The sequence below is a fragment of the Camponotus vicinus genome, unplaced genomic scaffold (genome assembly GCF_025532165.1).
Source record: "Camponotus vicinus isolate PSW18456_S1 unplaced genomic scaffold, iyCamVici1.0 SCAF_10, whole genome shotgun sequence".
NCBI lineage: Eukaryota > Metazoa > Arthropoda > Insecta > Hymenoptera > Formicidae > Camponotus > Camponotus vicinus.
The window spans coordinates 2667167-2689139 of NW_028141946.1; the positions used below are offsets into that span (position 1 = coordinate 2667167).

General features: G+C 43.3%; 1 protein-coding gene across 6 annotated transcripts in view; it reads right to left on the reverse strand.

Moving 5' to 3' along the window:
* LOC145960707 (uncharacterized) overlaps positions 1–21973 on the reverse strand; it is a 77742-nt gene that overhangs the window by 4368 nt on the left and 51401 nt on the right. Inside the window, exons 2-12 of one of the 6 annotated variants that reach the window (XM_083080359.1) lie at positions 20029–20328; positions 13695–14257; positions 12864–13537; positions 12485–12665; positions 12079–12370; positions 11140–11877; positions 1743–11052; positions 1522–1638; positions 1272–1385; positions 286–1050; positions 19–177 (exon numbers count right to left, since the gene is read on the reverse strand). In XM_083080359.1, coding sequence (XP_082936485.1) covers positions 19–177; positions 286–1050; positions 1272–1385; positions 1522–1638; positions 1743–11052; positions 11140–11877; positions 12079–12370; positions 12485–12665; positions 12864–13537; positions 13695–14257; positions 20029–20328 — 13213 coding nt within the window. Of the gene's footprint in view, positions 1–18; positions 178–285; positions 1051–1271; positions 1386–1521; positions 1639–1742; positions 11053–11139; positions 11878–12078; positions 12371–12484; positions 12666–12863; positions 13538–13694; positions 14261–20028; positions 20329–21973 lie in introns of all 6 variants that reach the window. The other 5 variants (XM_083080360.1, XM_083080358.1, XM_083080361.1 and 2 more) reach the window with 5 other exon arrangements.

A 21973-nucleotide genomic window follows, 5' to 3' on the forward strand; every position in this document is an offset into this window, starting at 1 on the left:
AAAAGAATTTTGATTCACCTGTTGCGATCCGGGTGCGGCAATGTTTACGATTCCAGCAGCTTGTTTTTGTTGGAGATACATGATAAATCCTGTTTGAAGATTTTTACTTTGTTGCAATACATCTACTTCATCACGACCACAAGGTAATGCCAACAACATGCAATGTTCGTTATCAGTCTGGAAAACATTTTAATTGATATATTAAAAAATAATTCAGCAGCTCGAGTAGTTAAAATCATCAAATATCGATATTAACGATATTTAACTGCCAAGAAGGACACACACCTGCATCTTTCTCGCTACGCCTTCAACTTGAGTTTGTTCCAATCTCATTCTTTGAGCTATTCTCAATGGTGGTGTGGAACCATCGCTGTTACATGGCAAACTGTCTCTGGCCACGTTAGGATTGCCGAAAACAAAATGCATTTGTACCGCTGCTTGATCGTTCTTGAGCGCTAATAAACCTTGCCACATAACCGGGTAACGTTGGAGTAACATCTGAAACGTATCCGCTTGCGGTGGCACCTGAGACGCATACGGCGGTGGCGTGACGACATGATGCTTCCTGCATCTCTCCGGCGTGGCAGCTCTGCCCATTTCAGGTGGCGCTTCACTGGCAGCCATGGGATATTGAGAACGTAAATGGGCGGGCGGTGGTTCGTAATAACCTGCTCTAGCGCCAGCCGGTGTGCCGGGTAATGACGGATTACTTCCCGCATTATACTGCGGCGGTGGAGGTGGTAATCTTCCGTGTAACATATAAACTTGAGCAACTTGTGGACTATCGGTGGTACGATCTTGAGGTGTTCTCGTTCCTCGCCTCAATTCTAAAGGAGGACTGTGACTGTCCTCTATGCCGGTCTCGAGTTTCGGATCTAAAGGTAGGTGCGGAGATCTTGTCCCTGGAATGTGATAAGCTATGCGAGGTGCCGTTAACGCTTCCTGTTGCGCACGGAGATGATATTGGTATTGTAACATCTGAGAATGTAAATAATGAGGTGGCAGCTCTCCGCCACGAGTCAGTCCTCCGTAATGATTGACAACTTCACTCTGTGAAACAAGATTATCTTTATCATTACTTAAATCAAGAAATAATATTGTCTATATATTAACTTACAACAATCCGTAAAAATTCTTCATGCAATATCAAAAAATTTATTATTAATGTTTAAAAATTGAATTTTTTTTTTGTTTTATATTACACATATACAGTTCTATTAATATATTATAAAATAAATTATAAAAAAATATTAGAGAGAGAAAGTAAATACCTGTGAAGTATTAACGTGATGATGGGCAGGTGGAGGCAATGGAGGACTCTGGGATCGATGCGGGGGGGCAAGACCATACTGACCCCCTGGTGGAGTAGCACCTGTACTTCCGTGCTAATCAAAATCGAAGAGTTAGTGCATTTAATGCAGTTTTTAACACATTAGCTTTATTATTTTTTTGTCATTGAAGCGCACGATTTTTGCACATATTGCAAATAACATTTATACTGTAAATATATGTAATACTTACCAATGGAGCCTCGTACGTTGGCATCGGTACACTACGACTTTGCGGGCTCGCAGTTGGCATCATGATACAACCAGACATCGGCACTTCTACTTTTTGCGGTTCTATTGTTCCAGTGGCCTGAAACACAAATTTCCGAAATATTAATCGATGTTGATTTATAATTTCTAGCATCGAGTATAATATTAAATCTAAAATACAATCGAATATTCCATCATACATACAGGAGTTTTTGGTACCGGTGGCCGGGTACTGCCGGTTGAAATCGGCTGTGGATTAACGAGATGCGGTTGCGTAGATGAACTCCCGGTAACGATCGGTGGAACTACAGCTTGCAGTAAGTGTGTCTTTGGATTAAGTGGATGAGGTTGTCCATTAATACCCTTGAGAGCGGTGGGCTGCGAGACCGGTGGATGCATTCTGGTAACGTTTACACTAACAGGATGCATATTTATTGGCATTTTTTGCGACATGTTTACTATCGTTGGCGTTTGTTGCTTGGCGGCTTGCAAAAGATGTTGTTTAGGATTAGGCGGTGCTCCGGTGTTGTTGAGTACGGGTGACATGGGTTGACCTTGCTTCACGCCTGTGTTCGCTGGCGTTAATTGCGCCGCCTGTTTCGCACGCGGACTTAAGCTGGGCGACACGACTCTGCCAGGTGGTATCTGCAGATTGAGACCCTGTATCGCTTGCGCGGGTGACTTGACGATGTTTTGTACTATCGCTTGGTTAGGCAAGCTTGGAGCCACCGGTTTCGTGATGACAACCTGCTGTTGAGCCGAAGTCACGAGCTTGCTAGCGTTTAAGACGTGCGCCTTGAGACTCGTAGGTTTCGTCTGCGAGGGACAAGAGGTAGGTTGAGCCGTTGTAGTTGATGCTACAGACGTCGCAGTCACAGTAGTGACAATAGTCGTGGTTGTCGTAGAAGATTGCGCAATAGTAATGGTGGAGGTAACCTGTACTTGTACTGTCGGGGATTGTGGTTTCGTAATCACGCTAGTGTGCGGTTGGACCGGCTGTGTTGGTGTCGATTGACAAGGTGGATGTTCTATAACGACCTCTTTCTTCGACTCCGCTATTACTAACGGAGAATTTTCGGATTTCACTCGTGGCGTTTCATTTGTCGAACTCGCGTTGACTAATCCACTGCTTCGAGGTTCGCATGGTGTCCTATTGATAGTTTGCACCTGACTGGATGCCGCAGATACTGGTATATATTGACCCTCCTCGGATTCCCTCATAGGTATCAACATTCCCGTGACTGGATCAATCAACGTCATCGGTTCGAGCGACACTGTCTTCTGCGGCGCCGATGTAACAATAATTTGAGCCGGTTCTTCCGTTTTTGGACTTTCCGGTAGAGCCGGTTTTGGTTCTTCTTTTATCGATATCTCTTGCGACGTCACGACTACTTCTTTCGCCTTCTCCTCTCCGCTATCCTCGTTATTCTCGGATGTTCGTCTCGCCGTCTTACGATTGCCTCTAGGTGATTTACGAAGTTCCGTTGTTAGTGGCGCAACAGGTTGCACCGTCGTATTGCGCGGAGCATTGTTGTGTCTAGTACTTCGCCTGGTGGCATGCACATTCCCGGCGGCGCTGCTGACTAATCCTTTATTCGCAGGTGATCCACGGACAACATCCTCGATGACATCGTCGATCGTATTACGACTACCATCTCTTTCCGCCAATCTTCTTGATTTCCTCGTATTAGCAGCCGGAGAAACAAACTCTTCCGGCGGTATTTCCTTAACCGCGGCCACGGGAATCGCCGGTTGCGCATTGGATCCTGTTACGTTTGGTCCGGGAGATTTAATAGTGAGAATAAGTCGCGGACGGCCGGCGTTATCCTCCTCGCTGTCGTCATGGAACTCATAAACATCAGCAGGCAATTTATTCTTTTCAACATGATGTTTGCTACCTCGGGAACTTCTACCACCTCGTCTGTGAGAGACGGTGCTCGCGTTCCTGCCACCTCGCCTGGTGGTGACCCCGCCACGACTGCCGCGTCTACTCTTCGCTCTGCCACGACGACTCCTCGTAGACTCATTTTCGCACGTTTCCATACTCTCGTCGTGTTCATCAGTTGTTACAAAGTTCTTTTTACTCTCGCCCTCTATCGATGACACGGGATCAAACCAATCTGATTCATTCTTACTTGCATCGTGCGAGTCGCTGTTCACGCTTTCGTTCTGTTGCGCTTCGTCATCGCCATCATTACCTTCACCGTCGCACAGAGCATCGACTTTCTTTATCACGCTTTCGATGTTTACTTCCTTCGCGGACCAATAGTCGCTATCCTCTTTACTATCAATCGGATCTTCTTTAGAATCAATAGCAAGAGGATCCGTGCTCGGCTCTTTCAACGGATCTTCTACTGGCTCTTCGTCTAACTCCATCTCATCATTCTCCTTAATCTCTTCTTTAATTTCATTTACAGGTTCCAATTTTATAGGAGTTTCCGTTTCGAGTTTCGTTGCGACCGGTACATCGGCAACTTCGACTTTTGGAATGCATGGCGCAATCTCTGTCTTAATTCCTATTTCTTGTTTTTCTAGTTTTACATCATCTTCTACGCTGGGTTGGTTCAAAAGTTCCTCGGACTCGGCTATATTATATTCAGTTTCGTCTACTGTATCTTCCTGTTTAACATCGATTGGTTCTTGTTTTATTACATCGATTGGTTGTGTTGACTGTATAGGTGGTGTAAGTTGCATCGGTTGAGCGGTTTGATTAATCTGTGCTTCAGCGTCTACTTCCAATTGTTGTCCTTGGATGCGTTGGTCTAAACATTCATTCATCAATGGCGTCGATATAGAAGATGCGGTCGATGATACTACTCTGGTTATGATCGTCTGCGACTCTGTAGATACCAGAGGTATGTGAGATTTAACTAATTGACCTTGAGAAACAGGCGACTGTCTCTGACAAGGCGTTTGCGGGATGACGGATTTGTCGCCGGATACTGATAATGGCGCGCTCGACGTTATTTGCTGAGGAACTATAGGTACTACAGTCTTTATTAACGATTGATTTGGAGAAGAGACATTCGGCGGACTTAGAGTATGCACCGACTTGTGAAGTAAGTGAGATTGACCGTGAGCCACGATTACAGGGCTGGGCGTGGAAGGTACGTGCGTAGTTAAAAGTTGAAGATTTGACACTTCTTGTTTTTGTCTGGGCGACAGCAGATTACTATCTGTTGTAATAGACACAGAAATTTGTTTTTGCGTTCTAGATGACATCGTGTAGCTGTCCGTGACGTAAGCTGGCTTGCCAAATACCGGACTAGACGTACTGGCATTGATCTCGATCTTCGCTGTTTCGGGTATATATGTGGGCGGTTGATTCGGTGATGGAACTTTAGGCGAAGTAGACGCTTTGTTGGTTGGTTCAGGTATAATAGCGGGTGACAATTTTGGTTCTTCCAATCTCTGCGATGGTTCATTCGGATTTACCGGTAGTAGCGTCTCGATTACAGATTTGCCACCTAAAGAAGAATCGCGCGAATTTTTTACCTGTATGCCGGACGCTAACGGTGGTACAGGCATATAAGGTCGCGGTGGAATATTCAAGGTCAACGGCGGTAAACCACCGCGAGGATAACCGGGTGCAGGTGCCAGCATTCCCGAGGCGTGCTGTATTACTGGCTGTTGAGTCGCCGCGGTCGAATAAATTTGTTGAACTGGCGCTTCCGGTCTATGAGCAGGGATAGGCACGCATACCGCGATCTTGGTAGGTGGTGGCGAAGCTTTTCTCTTACCCACGTTAGGTACGTGTGGACTTAACGCAGGATTCCGCGACCATTGTCCGTTGGGCGAAAGAGGCTGAGAAATGCGCGGTGATGACTGCGATGGTACCAAAGGTGGTATTCTTGACGGAACTAACGGTGGCAATGGTGTCGTGTTGGAAGATGACGAGCAAGAAACAGTCGTCGTTTGCATTTTCGGGGAGGCTTGGCGCATGGGTACCATCTGAGATTGCGGAGACACGGGAAGCCTCTGATACAGAGGCTGCATCGTAATCGGCGATGGTCGTGAACTTGCAACGGAGAGCGATTTTGGCATTTCACTCGTAATCGGTACGCTGCACGGCACTAACATAGGTTGCTTGTATTGTGGCGGTGGTGACGCGGATGTTCTCTGCACTTGTACCGTTCTTTCCGGACTAGCGATATTAATGTCCGATTCTGTGGTTTCTAACTGCACGGGCTTGACGGATTCGCGCAGCTTATTGTGCTCGCTCAAAGTCCAAGAATGAGCGATCACGGAACTCGGTGGACTTTGTGGTTTAGTAACTACTGTGGGCGGTAATCGCATTTCGATCGATTTTTCAGGCGTTGTTAAGACAGGTGTCATATTCAGCGTTTTCGTCGGAGACTTGTAGAATGACGGTATATCTGGTGTTTTTGGCGGTTGCGTCAAATCGACTGTCTCGTAATTCGGATCCTCCTCTGTATCCGTGTCAATTTGTAGATCGTGCTCGCTCTGCGGCGTATCTGGCTTTAGATCCGCGTCGCCTTCCACTGTTGAAGCGTTCAAACTTTCAACAGCTTGCTGCATTTCTTCGACATCTTCTTGAGGAGCCTCGGCCGGAGCTCCGGTAATTCCGTCAGTTTCGGTTTCTTCTTCCTCACCCTCGTAAGAGAAGTCCTCCGTCGAAGCGCCGAACGTTTCTTCGAGTAACGCGGCAACAGCGTCTTCAGTTTCTTCCTGCGATATTGCTACTCGCGGCTTGTCTTCGTTCTGAGCCGGTGGTGTTGTTGGCACAGGTACTTCTGGTTCTTCTCTGTTGCCACGCGATTGACAATTGCTGTCCTTCTCGTCAGGCTCCGAGATACTCTTCACAGCATTCTCGTGAATTGTCTCGTCTATTTCTATTCCAAAACCGGGTATAAACTTGTCCTTCTTTTTCTCTGATTTGGAGGTTTGAATATCACTTACAACCGGAGAGGTTATCGATGATACGGTTGACACGTTGGAAGTCGCTTTAGGTATCGGGCTTAATAATGTCTCTCTAGGTGCGGGCAAACTGGATGATATCGTCTTAGATACTAATGGACTACTCGCTCTCGGTGGACTAGGTTCGGCGCCTAGATAAGGTAATTCACCACTCTTCTCGTGATGATGATGGTGATGATGGTGATGATGGTGATAATCTTTCCGATTGCGTTCTTCTTTCGATTTCTTTCGTTTCTTCTTCTTTTCTTTGACCTTTTCCGGTGCTGTCGAAGGTGTTGACGGCTCAACACTGTCATTATCATCAGTGAACCGAAAGACATCGTGATCGCTGGGCTCGGTAGTGCACACGGGAGCGGACTTCGGAGAACTCGGCATACCTAAAAGTTTCGCTTCGATCTCTCGACCAGCTTCAGCCAAATCGACGCTATTTTCATCTTCTGGCTGATGGCGTCGTTTCTTCTCCGTTTTTCGTCTTGTTCTGTCCATGTCGAGCGAACTACGACCACCGTCACTGTCTGAAGCATAAACACTGTTCTCCGATGTCATATTGCTAAATCTATTGAAGAACGTATGAGTATTAGATGGACCATCGTCGACATCATCTGAGAGAGGGCCGAAAATGTCCTCCATACGTTGAGAATCTCTTGCTTCTTGTCTGTTGAGCCTCTTTCGTCTCGCTTTGGCCTTATCCTCTCCATTCCGATCGCGTCTCTTATCCTTTTTACTACGTTGCTTCTTATCGGCGCGCATCCTTTCTTCAGCATTTTCTAACCCTGTCGTGACTATAGTCGTAGCGGCGGTAATAGTGGTCAATTCCGTGCCATGATTTGGTCGACAATCTGCATTCGACGACGTAATGAGATTGGTTTTATTTTTATGTTCTAGAATCTCTGTCGGTTCCACCTTCAAATTATTTTCACTCGAGATACTATTCTTTTGGCGTTTCTGTTTCTTTTTATGTGATTTCTTTCGTGAATCTCTCTCGTGATTGTTCACCACTATTGTCGGATGATTCGTACGGAAACTAACCGAGATTCGTTCGTCTTCGTCGGATGTACGAGGTTCTTCCTTAATGTTCGTGTGTACGCTATTCACAATGACATTTGAGGCTTCTAATGGATTTTGCTTCTCCTCCGTATCGGCAAAGCCAAGATCGACATCACTCTCGAGGAATCTTTCAGTCTTTACAGGCTTGCGAACTTTGTTATTAAATGGCTCCTCCTCTTCACTCGTATCAGAATGAATGCGAGATCGCGAACCTTTTCTGGAGAGAGACTTGGTTCTCGTCGAATCCGATTCGGAAGTAGCTTCGTCCTCAGTTAGAGCTTTGCTACTCACGGAATCTCCGTCCCACGATGTACTCTGCTTCTTCTCTTCTCGCCTGGCGCGACTTTGCTTCAATTGCGAAAATTTATCCTTTAATCGCACTTGACGCTTCTCCTCTTCTAGTTTTTGCATATTTTTCGTCGAACGAGCTTTCACTTTATCATACATACTGATGTAAGCAGGCTCATCATCGACAATGTCAAAAATCGAGTGCTTCTTCGGCTCATCGCTATCTGTATCTGTGGCCGATGGATTTCTTACCGTTTGTATTTCATGAGTGGAGAGGGGACCATCGTCTACGTCACTGTGTGAATTCAATGTAGAAGACTGTTGCTGTTGATGATGTTGCACATCTCTTGTATGATTCGACCCCATGGAACTTTGTTCGGACAGAGTCGAATCATTTCTCTTGGAAAGTTCCAACCTTGACAAAAATTCTTTATCGGATTCATGCGATACTCTTGGACTACGTTCTCTCGACTCCTTCTCCGATCGATTCTTTTTACTCCTCTGTTTCTCCTTATTTCCACTATCTCTCGAGTTGTTTTCTCGGGTCGCGGATTCGCCGTCCTGTGTCGCACTGCTGCTTTCTTTACTATCACGACTCTCCCTGCTCTCTCGACTAGAACGATGCGAGTCGTTGCGATGCTTACGATCTTCGGATCTCCTATTTTGTCTAGACCGATCCTTACTGTCGCGTCGATGGTCCGAAAGTTTTATACGTTTAGCATCCTCGTCCGTGGGACAATCTTGCGACGAGCATCTGCGTTTGACCGATACCGGTGCCGGAGTAACCTGATTTTGAGACTGCGTAACAGAAGGATGTAAATGATTCTCGGTTGATTGCCGTCTGTTGTCATCGCGTTCCCTCTTCTCTTTATCCTTTTCCTCGCGATCTCTCCTTTTTTCGCGTTCAGCCTTTTCTTTCTCTCGCCTTTCTTGATCTTCGCGTTCCCGTCGCTTCTCCCTCTCATGTTTTTCTCTCTCGAGTTTTTCAAGTCTCTCTCGTTCTTCTTTCTCGCGTTTCTCTTTTTCCATCTTTTCCCTTTCTTCCTTTTCTTTCCGCCTTTCGCGCTCTAATCTCTCCTTTTCTTCCTTCTCTCGCTTTCTTTCCCGTTCGAGACGTTCTTTTTCTTCCCTTCTTCTTTCTCGTTCTATCCTGTCTCGTTCTTCTTTTTCTCTTCTTTCCTGTTCCTCTCTTTCTCTTCTAAGACGTTCCTTTTCTTGCTTTTCGCGCTCTAGGCGAATTTCCCGTTCTTTCTTTTCGCGTTCCTCACGTTCTCTCCTTTCACGCTCTTCGCGTTCTCGCCGTTCTTGCCGCTCCTTCTCTTCTCGTTCTCTTCTCTCACGATCGATACGTTCTTTCTCCCGTTTTTCCTTTTCTTTAATTTCATTTTCTTCCCTTTCTTTTCTTTCACGTTCTCTTTCTTCTCGCTCTCTTCTATCTTTCTCTTGTCGTTCTTTATCAAGTCTCTCTCTTTCTCGCCTCTCCTCGTCTTTTTCACGCCTTTCGCGTTCTTCTTTTTCTTTTTCTTTTTTGTCTTGTCGATCACGATCTTCTTTATCCCTTCGTTCTTGTCTATCACGATCATCTTTATCTCTTCTTTCTTTTTCTTCTCGTTCTTTTCGTTCATACCTCAGTTCTTTGTTATCTTTAAAATCCTTACTGTGATTATCCGTATTTCCGACATCATTCATCACAACATTCGTGCTTTCTTTTTCATCCCTATCCTTACGGTTTCTTTCGACGTCGATTTCATCTTTCCGTGATCTTCTTTGACAATCTTTACCCTTACTATGTTTCGACTCTCTACTATCCCTCCCATCGCGGGAGTCTCTATTCTCTCGATTGCTACCGCTCGTTTCCTTCCTCAAACGAGAACGAGGCAAATCTGTGGAAGATGCAGATAATGATGATGAAGAGGAAGAATTAGATGAGGACGTTATGGAAGACGGTGGAGCTATCGAACTGGTAATAGTCATGGAAGATACCACGCCTGTTACAGACATCGTTGTCGTTGCTACTGTCGTTGACGAAGTTGTCGCACTCAACGTTGTAACAGGCATCGCTGTGGTTATTGCAGTTGAGTTGAAAGCATCCGTCGCCGCTGTCACCGTGGGTGACGCGATAGTCGCGGAGATGCTCAATCCTCGATGTGTCGAGGTTCCGAGGCTGTGAATGTTACCTATACTACCATTGCTGCTTAGAAGACTACTGGCTGACGCTAAACCATTACCATTACTGTTACTAGCTGCCGTTCCAAGGCCAATCGGCAGAGAAACTGGCGGTAACTCGGGACTAACTGTCTTAATAGATGTACCAGGTGTGATCGGCGTTGCCGGCGTTGGATGTATGCAATTATGTTGCACCATTCGTGGATCGGTCTTTAGTGCCGACGAGACTATGGTCGTCGTCGAAGTTAAACTCGCGGATAATGATGTATTAATACCGATTTGACTGGTAACCGAAGTACCGCTGGCTGGCTGTATCGGCGGATGACTAGGAAACGGATACTGCAGACAAACTTTGCTGGTACAGCCACCATCACTAGTGGATGTAAGACCAGCAGTGCTACCGATCATAGAACTAACGCCAATAACACCAGTGAATTCCCGCGGTTCGTATTTTTCGCTAAAGTTTTCCAATCGCTTCGAGTCCTCATCGAACACACTCCTTTTCGCGAGGACCGATTTCACGATGTCAGAAGGTTGCACTTCGTGGAGATCCAAATCGAGCAATTTATGCCGAAATCGGAATCTTTCCGAAGCGCTGGCATCGAGTTTCGCCAGAGCATCGCCGCCGGCGGCACTCAATGCTCTCGAACCGGACCACTTTTCATATTTTTCATCCAGAGAGCGTATCCTTTCTTCCAGACTAGGAGATTGCGGCGCTGTCTCACTGTCAGAACTGGTCGGGCTCGAACTGGTATGTCTGGGAGGTGGCGAAGCCGGCGGTTGCGGTGCGGCACGAGGACTGGGTGCAGTAGATAAACTTGCACACGGAGGACTAGCAATTTTAGCAAGGCTTGCATTGTTGTTCGATCGAGAGCCGCTGCCATTATTGTTGTTACTACTGCTTGTATTATTGTTGTTGTTTAACATTTGTGCCGCAAACCTCGGTAAAGGTAACGACAATGGACCCTCGTGACTCCTTTCTCTGAATCTTCTTGGCTCGCTGGGTATCAAATTTTCCGGCCGTTCGTCAACGAGAGGTGTGCCTGGTCGAGATCCATCGTGGTGTTCATGATGTCTAGAAATATTATTATTTTAGTTTGAGTAATTTTTTTAATTAACTATCTTTTCTCTTTTTTTCTTTGAAATATAAAACACAACTCACCTGCTAGTAGCATCCCGACGACGCTTACAAGGTCCAGGACCTCTACCCTCGCAACTACCTCTTCTTGTGCTATGGTGCACTACTACTTTGCTATCACTAACGCGTCTAAAATCCATTCCTTTCCTACTAGAATGCGAGGTAACGAGTAACGACGCAATTTCCGGCTCCTCGTCTTCGCAGAGTATCGTCGTCGATGAGTTATCGAGTTTTGCGCGTTTCTTTGACACGAAACCGACCTCATCGCCGCTACTATGGCACTCCTCAAGTTGCTCCAACAAATGGACGCGTTCCTTCTGGAGATGCCGAATATCGGGCGGAGGTAATAACGGTGGCGGTGGCGCAGGCGGGTCGATACTTGTAACAACACTTTGCACTGCGTGACGTCGTGACGGTGGCGGACAATCGTCGTCGTTAAGTTTGCCGTCACTGAGTACGCTGCTCTGGTAATCGTCGTGACTTGCACCGCTGCCTTGACTAAATTCATCGTAACTGCGAAAACGTCTCGACGCCGGTTCGGCATAATCACCATCGTAATAGGAATCTTGATAGGATCGTCTATTACTTCGCGACAATGCTGTCGGATGAGCTGGACTCGCGCCTGGTGTACTGCCTCCGGAAGTCCGCGAATAGTTGGTCGTTCTAGATCGCGGGGGCGTATCGTAGCGCGTGAATCTGTTGCTCGAACTCGGCACTGTGACTGCAGAATCGAAGCTGTTGCGCTCCCGCCTAGAAGGAATCCTTCGAATCACGAATGCACTCGTTTTAAGTTCTTGATTATGACTCATGAGCTTATGCATAAGCATTTATTTTAAAACATTCATGGTAAAACTTTATCGATAATGTGATAAAATTAAATAAAAATTATCTCAAACAAAGATATTTCATATTAAGATATTTTTAGCCATAAGAAACGCATTTATGCATAAAAAATGTACATACGTTATGTCAAACGACGACGCTGGCGAAGGTCTGGAGTCCCAAGGTTTTTCACTAGTATTTCCTTGACGCTCGAGATGTTCGTAAAAAGTTTCTTGACATTCTCTCGAGGCGAAATCGATCTGCAAACGACGGCCGCGAACCGTGACTCCCCTCATCTCTTTCACGGCAGCTTGAGCGCAGCTTATTTGATCGAAAAAGACTAAAGCATGGCCACGCTCACGATCTATCACTACCTGAGTTGTCGGTCCAAATGTATTGAATTGCAAGCTTAAAAACTTCTCGGACGTGCAATCTAAAAAGAGAAAAGTAATCAATATATATATGATGATTTGTACTTTAGTCCTCGTTGTGTTACTCTTTCTATTACTAATATAATTAATGACAAATAAAGTATAAATTTGCTCACCTCCAATGCCGTCAACCCAAACGCAGGGTGTGGGCATTGATTTTCCGAATCCGAGTTTGATTCGATTCGCACCTATATGTTCACCGTCCATCGATCTCATGGCTTTGACGACACTACCAATATCCGAATACTGACAGAAAGCGTAACTCGATACGGCGCCTTGTTTCTTAATGTCAATTTCCTACAAACAAATAGGACAAAGTATTGTACTGTATGCAATTAATTTGGCCTGTATGTATTACAAGCTTAGACATTCTTTTTATTCAGATAAGATTTTATTATAATTTTCATTCGCGCAATCATCTTTACTCTTTCATTTTTATTCAATCTTTGCTGTTGTTGACGACTAAACATTTTTTGATTACTCAAATCGACTTACTATTATCTCGCCAAACTGTTCAAAGTGCTTCCTGAGTTCGGACGCAGTAACATCCTTTTCAAGGTTCCCGATAAACAGCGTTCTCGTCGCTTTCGGATGATACTCGTCGAGCTCCGCTTCATACGGCCTGAACTCATTATCCTCGACATCGTAGCCCTGATAAGGGGCCACTTCAATTTTACATCCAAAGAAGAGCTTATCTTGCGAAACCTCGAGGGCTTTCTCGACATCCTCGGGCTTCCTGAAGCAGACTAGGGCGTATCTTTCGTTGGCTGTGCCAATAACCTTCACCCACGTCACCTTGCCGTGCTTCTTGTACTCATGGAAAAGGCCGTCTTTGAGGGAGGAATCGCTGCTGCGAATCGGTAGATTCCTCACGCAGATGGCCATTGGCCTGCGATCCTCTATGACGGATACATTGCTCGTTCGATGTGGTGAACTACCGGGCGATGTGCTACCTCCGGAAGTACTGCCACCCGAGCTACCGCTCCGACTGCTGCTGCTACTTCCGGAGCGACTGCTACCGCTCGGCGAGCTGCTCCCACTGCGTGATTTTCTGCGTTGTTTTTTGTGCTGTCGCAGAGCACCAGTGCTACTGCTACCACCACCTCCGCCACCTCCTACAGGAGAAAAGATATGACGGAAATGGGATACACGCCGGCTTAAAAGGTATCCTGAAATATTTTCTTTGTTTCACAAAAACAAAAATTATTTATTACGATATACATTAAAAGCACTCACTTGCACAATCTGGCTTTTGCATTCTTTGCTCATCAGAGTACTAATGTAGCACGTCACAATTTCATTCTCTAGCGGATTAGCGATAATTACCTTGTTCATCTTGGTAAGAGTCATTGGTGGCAGGCGAGGGTGGCGGCGGTGCGCTGCCATACCTTGAACTCGTCGGCTCGTACGTTGACCAAGACGACGGCGGCAGACTTCCACGATGACGGTCTAAATGGGGCGGGGGCGGCGGCCCGGAGACGTACGGGCCGGTCCTCGGGTATAGCCGATCCCTCGCCCTGCTCGATGTCACGTGGTAGGAGCTCGTAGGTGGTGGACGGCGGGATATGTAACCGCTAGGGTCCCCCGTCGAAGAATCCGTTGGATGACCGCCGACGCCGACGACGCCGCTGCCACCGCCGCTACCACTGCCGCCGACGACGCCGCCGCTCCCGGTGCCAACCACTCGGTTGCTCCTCTCGCTACCGTAGAAGCTGCCGTGGGAACCACGTGAGTCGAAACCCTCGCTTCCCCTCTCTCCTCGTTCACCGCCACCGCCGTTGCCGCCGACCCCGGAACCGGTGCTCCCGCTACCGCTGCTACCGCCGGAAACGCCGCCTGTTCCGCTACTTCCTCCCCCGTTACCGCCGTTGGATCCATGATCCTCTGAACTTCTGAAACATGCAAAAACTCGACTTAGCCATCGTTTAGAAGGGGACGATGATTCGCTGCGGAATATACACTCAGTTCCAAAAAAAAGCGGTACACTTGAAATTTGGAAAAAAATCACCAAATTTCAAATGACGATAACTTTGTAAATAATAAAGATAGAAAAGTCTATAAAATGAAAATAAAGCTTGAAATCTCTACTTTAAAACTAGGTTCTCCGAAATGTTGCGAGATAACATTTTTAAAAATGACGGATGACGAAACGAGAACGTGCAAAATTGAAAAATAATTGTTTGAGTTTGCCATGACACGTGGCGAGAATCAAATGTCGCAGGTCAATGGGGTCAAAAGCATAAGATAGTACAGAGATTCCTCTTTAAAATGCTTTTTTGTTGGTTCTCCAGTCCTTCAGAGATAATGGAGATATGGCCCAAAAGAAAAGAAAATTATCATTGCTGCTACTATTATCATTTACACTATCTGCATATATATGTATTGTTTTTGGAATATCTCTTGTGTTTCGCTTACAATCTTCGATTATCTTCAATATGTGTCATGCGTCATCGTCATCTAATCGTTTCGTCAATTTTGTTTGTCGACGAAAGAGAATTGACGCATAGCAAATGTTTTCTTTGAAAAAAATTACATCTGAAATAAACTGGTTTCAACCGATTCTAATAGATTTCAATACTTATGTACACATAACTTTAGAAAGAAAAAGAAAATATTTTCATGGTTGCAGTCTCCCCCTCCCCCCTAATCTTTCTGCAATCATTAAGCGATTATTGAAATTCATATCACAATTCTCAATCTAATCTATCTAATGGATCTAATGTCTTATTCATTTACCTGATTAATCTTACATGTTTATTTCGCGCAATTAATTTAAATATTTTTAGCATACATGTCGATTTTTTGCTTACTTGAACGCCAATTCAAATACGAAGCAAAATTAATTTACATCAAATTTGTTACTTAACATGGAAATAGTGAGCGCGTAAACACGCATTTGTTAACAACACATTTGAATATTCGGGATATATAATGTTGAAAGAAATGAAAACAACAAGGAAGATATTTGATGATAGACGTGTTTGGTTTGATGTATGTGTAGATATTTTTTATCGAAACTGAAATGATTTTTCCTCATAAATATGTATATCATGATGTATAAAATAATAATTTTCGCAATAAAATAAAAAATAGAAAATTGACAGTTTGCATTGTAAGATATAATAAATAAAAAGCAAATTAATCTTCAATTAAGCTTAGAAGTTTAATCGAATTTTGATTTGAGTTATCTAACTATATAGTATTCTTTAAAAATCATAGAAAGATATTATAACGTGAAATTAAATTTTAATAGAAATTTTAAAAATTATTTTAGTTTTCAACGAGAAAGAAACATTATCGTTGTTCACTCGGTACACTTATTGGACATCGTAACAATATTTTCGCATAAAATTGTCATGCTCATGACCTTTACAACGTTGAAAGAAGTTGATTATCATGTACATTCAGTCACGCGCAAAAACGAAATGATTCACAACGTAAAACAAGTCACGCGAGAGAGAAAGCAAGGATAGAGAACAAATTGGAGTAACAATAGACTTACTGCGTAAATTCCGATCTAAAATATTTAGAACATTCCAACGACAAGAATATTGAAGTCGTACGAGTACCGTTTTAGCATCAGTGATGTGTTCGCTTCTCTAGCATCCCTACATATGTTTCTTACTTGATAATTATATCTTTAAATCGTCTTCAAATCTCTCTTTTCTTTTACTTTATAAAATCAGCACGTCTACAATTCCTTCGATACACTATCCGTAATCTAATCTAAAATCTGAATATTAATTTTAATCCAAAGATTACATTATCATGAGTAAAGATCATATGTTGAAGAGGCAGACGTATTAAATGCGCGTCAAGTTTTATAAAATGTGAATCTAATCAAATTCGATTATTTGCGACAATGATTTGAAAATTATTAGATTATTCGAAATTAGCTCCAAGTTTATTTTAGACAATTTCAACGATTTTATGTAGAAATAAAATTCTTTTATTTTAAGAATGCTGCTAAGAATTTTAATCGAAAATCTTGGTGTAACACAAAATTATACATATTCGAATTTGCAATTCAATTTCATTGATGTGGATTCAAATTAGATACATGAAAATATCGAGTATTTTGCACATGTTATAAAACAAAAACTTTAACGAATGGAATAGAGAGGTATATCTAACTGTAAATGCACGATTCATGTAAATTTCGTTATCTCGACGGGACTTTGCTCGATGACGCTGTTATAAAGATACGTTCTAGTGTTTGCATCGATTAAAAATTGCGATCAAGCGAGTGACTATTGCAATAGGAACTTATTGAGCGATCTATATTGGGCGATTGTGCGAAATGATAATTCTCTCCGTATCATAATATTTTTCTGGAGTCATTATGATATCTGCTAATCTCTCGCTTTAATTGTTTTTTATTTTTAAATACAAAATGTATGCCACATGTTTGCGAGATTGTTAAAGATATATATATATTCAAAGATAAAATTTATTACTTGTTAAAGATTGTTAAAGATTGTTAAAGATATATATAGTCAAAGATAAAATTTATTATTATTTATTAAAATTTATTCAATACACTTGCTATTATATGTTTTCATGTTTGCCTATCCATAAATAAGTGCAATGTAAGTAAAACATGAATTTTCATTAAATCATTAATTGATTAAAAGTTTAACAAAAAGAAACGGATGCGGATGATGTAACGAATCGAATTGTTTTGCAGAAAATTAAAACATCGACGCGCTAATTTCCTGGCAACGTCCTACATTCAATAGTTCAACGACTGAAAATACAAGCATCATCATCGCGGAAATGTCCTTTGCATCCGAGCAATCTGGTTTTTGCGCGAAAAATCATCGTTCGACTTAAATATCTCAATCCCGGCGTTCTCAGGATGAGGAGGAGACGAAGCGAGTCGAGCTCGGGGCTCGTAAATTCCCGACTACATCACTGACAGTTAACGCTGCTCTCTCCCTCTTCCCCCCCCCCCCTCGGCTCAGCTTCTGCCGTCACACTTCGACAGTTACTACTCTCGGGCGATAGCGCCCGCGCAGCCGGGACATGGCAACATCGCCGGAGCGACCACGTCGTCACGGTCACCTGACTTTTCGTGGAAATGAGACGCCGCCACTCTCCTCCGTCGCGCGCGCGTGAATATAGGCGTGCACGACGCGCGTAGCGTGCACGCACCATTTTTTTCCTTCCTTTTTTCCCGCTACTTCTCCCTAGCTCTCTCTGTCTCTTTCTCTCTTTCTCTATCTTTCTATCTTTCTATCTTTAGCCTGTTCTAGCTGTCCCTCTCTTTCTCCTGCTCTCTCTCTCTCTTTCCGCCTCCCGCCCCCTCTTTCGCGGTGAGATCGATCGATCGGAGGCAGTCGCGACTCTTCTGCGAACGCGACACACGATACGCCTCCAACTTTAAGTACGTGCCGCGTGCCGTTGATGCCACAGAGAAAGTGCAGGTTCTCTATCCGTACGCTAGTCGTATACATGCGCAATTTGTCAAATGCGTGGGTAAGTAGACGAGGGCGACCGCGTCGTGGCGGTGACGACGTTAGGAAATATAGAACGCGAATGCGTGGCGTGAATTTTCGCAGGAGAAAAAGAGAAGGAGAGATTACGCTATTATCGAAGGCGCGATAAGAGCGTCAGTGATCCTCAACTTCGGAGAGAGAAATCATGGCTGCACGCTCTAAATTACTCCAACGTAATCTCTCGAAATTAAGTACATGTGTTTTTATTGCCACAGATTAGAACATAGTTTTGGAAACACGAACCATTTGTGATCGTGCTAAAATTGTATCGATGCTGTTATCATCATTTACAATAGAAACACTGACGATCATGTCCATAAGTTCAAAGTGCGGTGGAATTTATTAGAAATAAAATTAAAATGAGGCTTGTGACGCTAATTCTAGTATTTGTTTATGCATTATCGATCACGAAGTATGTCGAATATGTTTATCACTTCCATTAAAAATGCGTTGCTCGATACGATTTTATTTTGCCGTAACTGTTCTAATATTAAATTCTCTACTACGATAAAAACATATGGTATATTATGGATAACGATCGGCATGCAACGAAGCGAAAAATGTCGATAATGCGTTGTTTGCGCGACACTCGACATCACGATCGAATTGTTTGTATCAGCGAAAAGAATTTTATGCGCGCCTACATATGTATTTATTGACGTCGATACAACAATGGCTTTACGTGGCATCCAACAACAATTATAACGATACAATTAATTTTCGCAATTGCGCGAGATGTATCGTCGAGAAAAAAATATTTTATCAACAGATTCATAAAAAAAATATGAAAAAAATGATAAATTTCCATAAAAAAAACATTCGAACGTTTTCTTTTGTAAAAATTTCTCTTGCTTTTACGATATTTCGTTGACCGATACGTTTAGATATTTTTTCCTTAGCTCTTTTTTTGATATTTTTTATGTTGCTTAGGATAATAGAACTTACTTTATTCATAAGTTTTTGAAATTAAAGTAAATATTTTCTGATCACTTTTATGCAAAATCGCAAGTGCTTTTTTGACAATTTGGGAAAACAATACCCATCATCATTATTATTTTAAAAAACTCTATTGATAATACAATAAAATGTACAAATAGAACATGCCTTCTGTGTCATAACAATATTGGATGTTTACTGACACTTCTTATATTATATCATATTTATGTTATATTTATTGAAAATCATATTTTGTCACATCCATATAGTTTTAAAATAAAATAATAAAGAAAATTAAAAATTATCAAGGTTAAAAATCCAACAGTATATCGCTGAATTTTAGTCAAATGGAAGATTACGAGAAAAATAAGCCGGAGATGTGCAATTTATTCGCAGACCGTACGTGAATTTTATTCGAAAGCAAAAATAATGGAATAATCGACCGTCCATAACGACATTTCAATGTCGTCTTTTTGTACCTGTTTCCTGTGACGTGCAATATTTAATTAATTCCTAGGACGTGACTCACTCGTCGTAAACCAGCGCTTGTACGTGTCACTTTGAAGCCGAGAATATCGTTTCTATTCCTGTACACGACTGTTTTGGAGAAAAAGGAACGGCCGAGGACGTTTCCATATCGATCAAAAGAATGTGACAGTGTGAAATTCTTACTATTACATATATTGTCTTGGATATTATTTAATAATGTATTGAAATCTCTTGGATATTATTTAATAATGTATTGAAATCAATAAATACATGAAGAGATAGAAAAATCAGCAATATGCATGTGGCTTAAATATTCAATTTGTGAAGAATTTTCTGCCATGAACAATAATCAAATCAAAACGTTCTCCAAATCATTGAAACTGTTATTTAACGTGATACTGCTAAAGATAAATAAAGAAGAAAAAGAAATTTGATATTTTGATAAACGATCACTACGAATCGATCTAATTTACATTACAATCAATATAAAATCGATTTATATAGAATACAAACACATGTGGTTTATCGTATCGGATAACAGAACCTATAGATTATCATCTGCATCAAAACAGCTGATGGAAAGAATCGAATCATGTGTATCATATACTCATCTTTTAAAGTGGATAATCTATCCCTTTGGAGATATAGTCTTGCATCTTTCAAATTTTCTCGTTTCGAGGGATGAACCCTGATATCGCGGCGACTCGTAAGAATATCGCGTAACGAGGGAAACTCACCCATGAGAGGGGAACCTGTGCTGAAGATGTTGCGGTTCGTAGTACTGTGCGGTAAGGACTCGATCGTCCAGCGTATGCTCAATCGCGTGGGCCTTCGCTGCGGACTTGATATCCATGAACGCCACCGTCGCGCACACACCGCTGGACGAGGAACCGCCGCCCCCGCCGCCGCCCCCGCTGCCGCCTGAACTCGAACCGGAACCGCCCTCATTGCCCTCGCCAAGGGTACTGCTGGAACCTCCGTCCACAGGGCACACCTCGCCCCGTGGCAGCAGCTTGACGCTCTGCACGCGTCCATACCTAAAACATCATTAATCTTTCATTTAGCAAATGTCAACGCTATCGGGAAGATGCGAGTTTAATTCGAACAATTCCGTCAGATGTTCTCCGACTTTTATTTATCCAATTGCGACAAGAGTGACGTGGAATTTGCAACATCGCTCGCGTTATACGAATCATTTTTAAATCGAAAATTAGTTTCAAAGTTGGCAATTTAATTTATTTTTTTCACGCTCCAATTATATTTTTTAAAATTGTGCGAATATTCAAATAGTCCATCGGTGAAGTATGCCGTGTAAAATCGGTATAAATTCAAGACTCTACGCTTTAAAATTCTCTAATGATCGAATGAGAATTTTCAAGAAGCTACCTATTCCCGAGTGTCTTCCGTCAGCAAACGTTCGCCAGCTCCGGGTGCAACATCGCGCTTCTATTCGCGGCGACTGTGCCAAAGGGATCTCACCGGCATCGTTTAGGATTTCGAAGAAAGGAGAAGATACGAGAGAGAAAAGAAGTACAGAGAAAGAGAGAGATCTTGTAATTCTTGGCCTCTAGAAAGCTTTCTCGATACTCGAGCGAGCACGGGAAATTAAGTCTAAAGCAGGAAGAGAAAGAGAGAGAGAAACGGACAAAGTTTAAAGGACGAAAGAGACGACGAGAGAAGAGCGAGAAAAGAGAAAGACGAGACCTCGATCGAACTCTTTCTTCGCTTACGTACAGATAAAAGTCGTCGCGGATGTTTTTGCGGAGAAACCACGACGGCTCTCGCCGAGTGGCTCGAGTCGCGCGACTAGGGGACGATCGTGAAAGAAATGACGTGCATAGATGTATAAGGTGTTCCAAAGAAAACATCGGCTTTAATGCTTCGCGCTTCATCGATTGCGCCAAGTTACTGGCGCGTGCGATCTTTAAAACATTGCGTTATGAAAAAGAATGCCTTCGCGTAACGAATAAGACAGATTAAAGCAGCGATCTAAATCGGGTTCATTAGACGTGACGAGAAAAAATCAAAATTGCATCAGCCGCATTTCTTCCAACATTCGCGTTGAATATTATTATTTTAAATTCCGATGCGCACAGTTAACGCTCACAACTGTCATTACGTAATAGATGCGTTATTTAATGCTAGGATTGCAATATTTAACGCGATATAAATTAGACTCTGATTAAATTAACTAAGTTCTCATTTTTTTTATAAAGAGTTATCTCAAGATTTCTCCAAATGTCTGGAAATGCAACGATACAAGCGAATGGGGAAAGTTTTTTTAGGACGCAAATGGAGCGGCCGCAGCAGCCCCGATATCGATTCATTCCCCGATTGCGTGGCGCGTTATTCCGCCGTCCCATTGGTAGCGTCCGATATCTTTCGCTCGCGTCTCCAGGCTCGGCCTGGCCTGGCCTCGGCGCAATTTTGAATCGACCAAGTTTCGGTCGCGAAGGGAAGGCGAAAGGGAAGAGAAGAACGCGGGAGGGACGGAGTCTCGTTTTCACCCAGCGCACAGCGGAGAACTTGGGATATTGAATTTCGCGCAAAATTAAAGAAAACAAAGAGCGTCCGGAAAGTTGTTTCTGGCACACCCTGTGTGCGGAGACGGAGAGCCAGCAGCCGCATCGCCAAGTAGGGGAAGTACCGCCGCGTCGGTGGGACGAGACGCGCGATGATTGG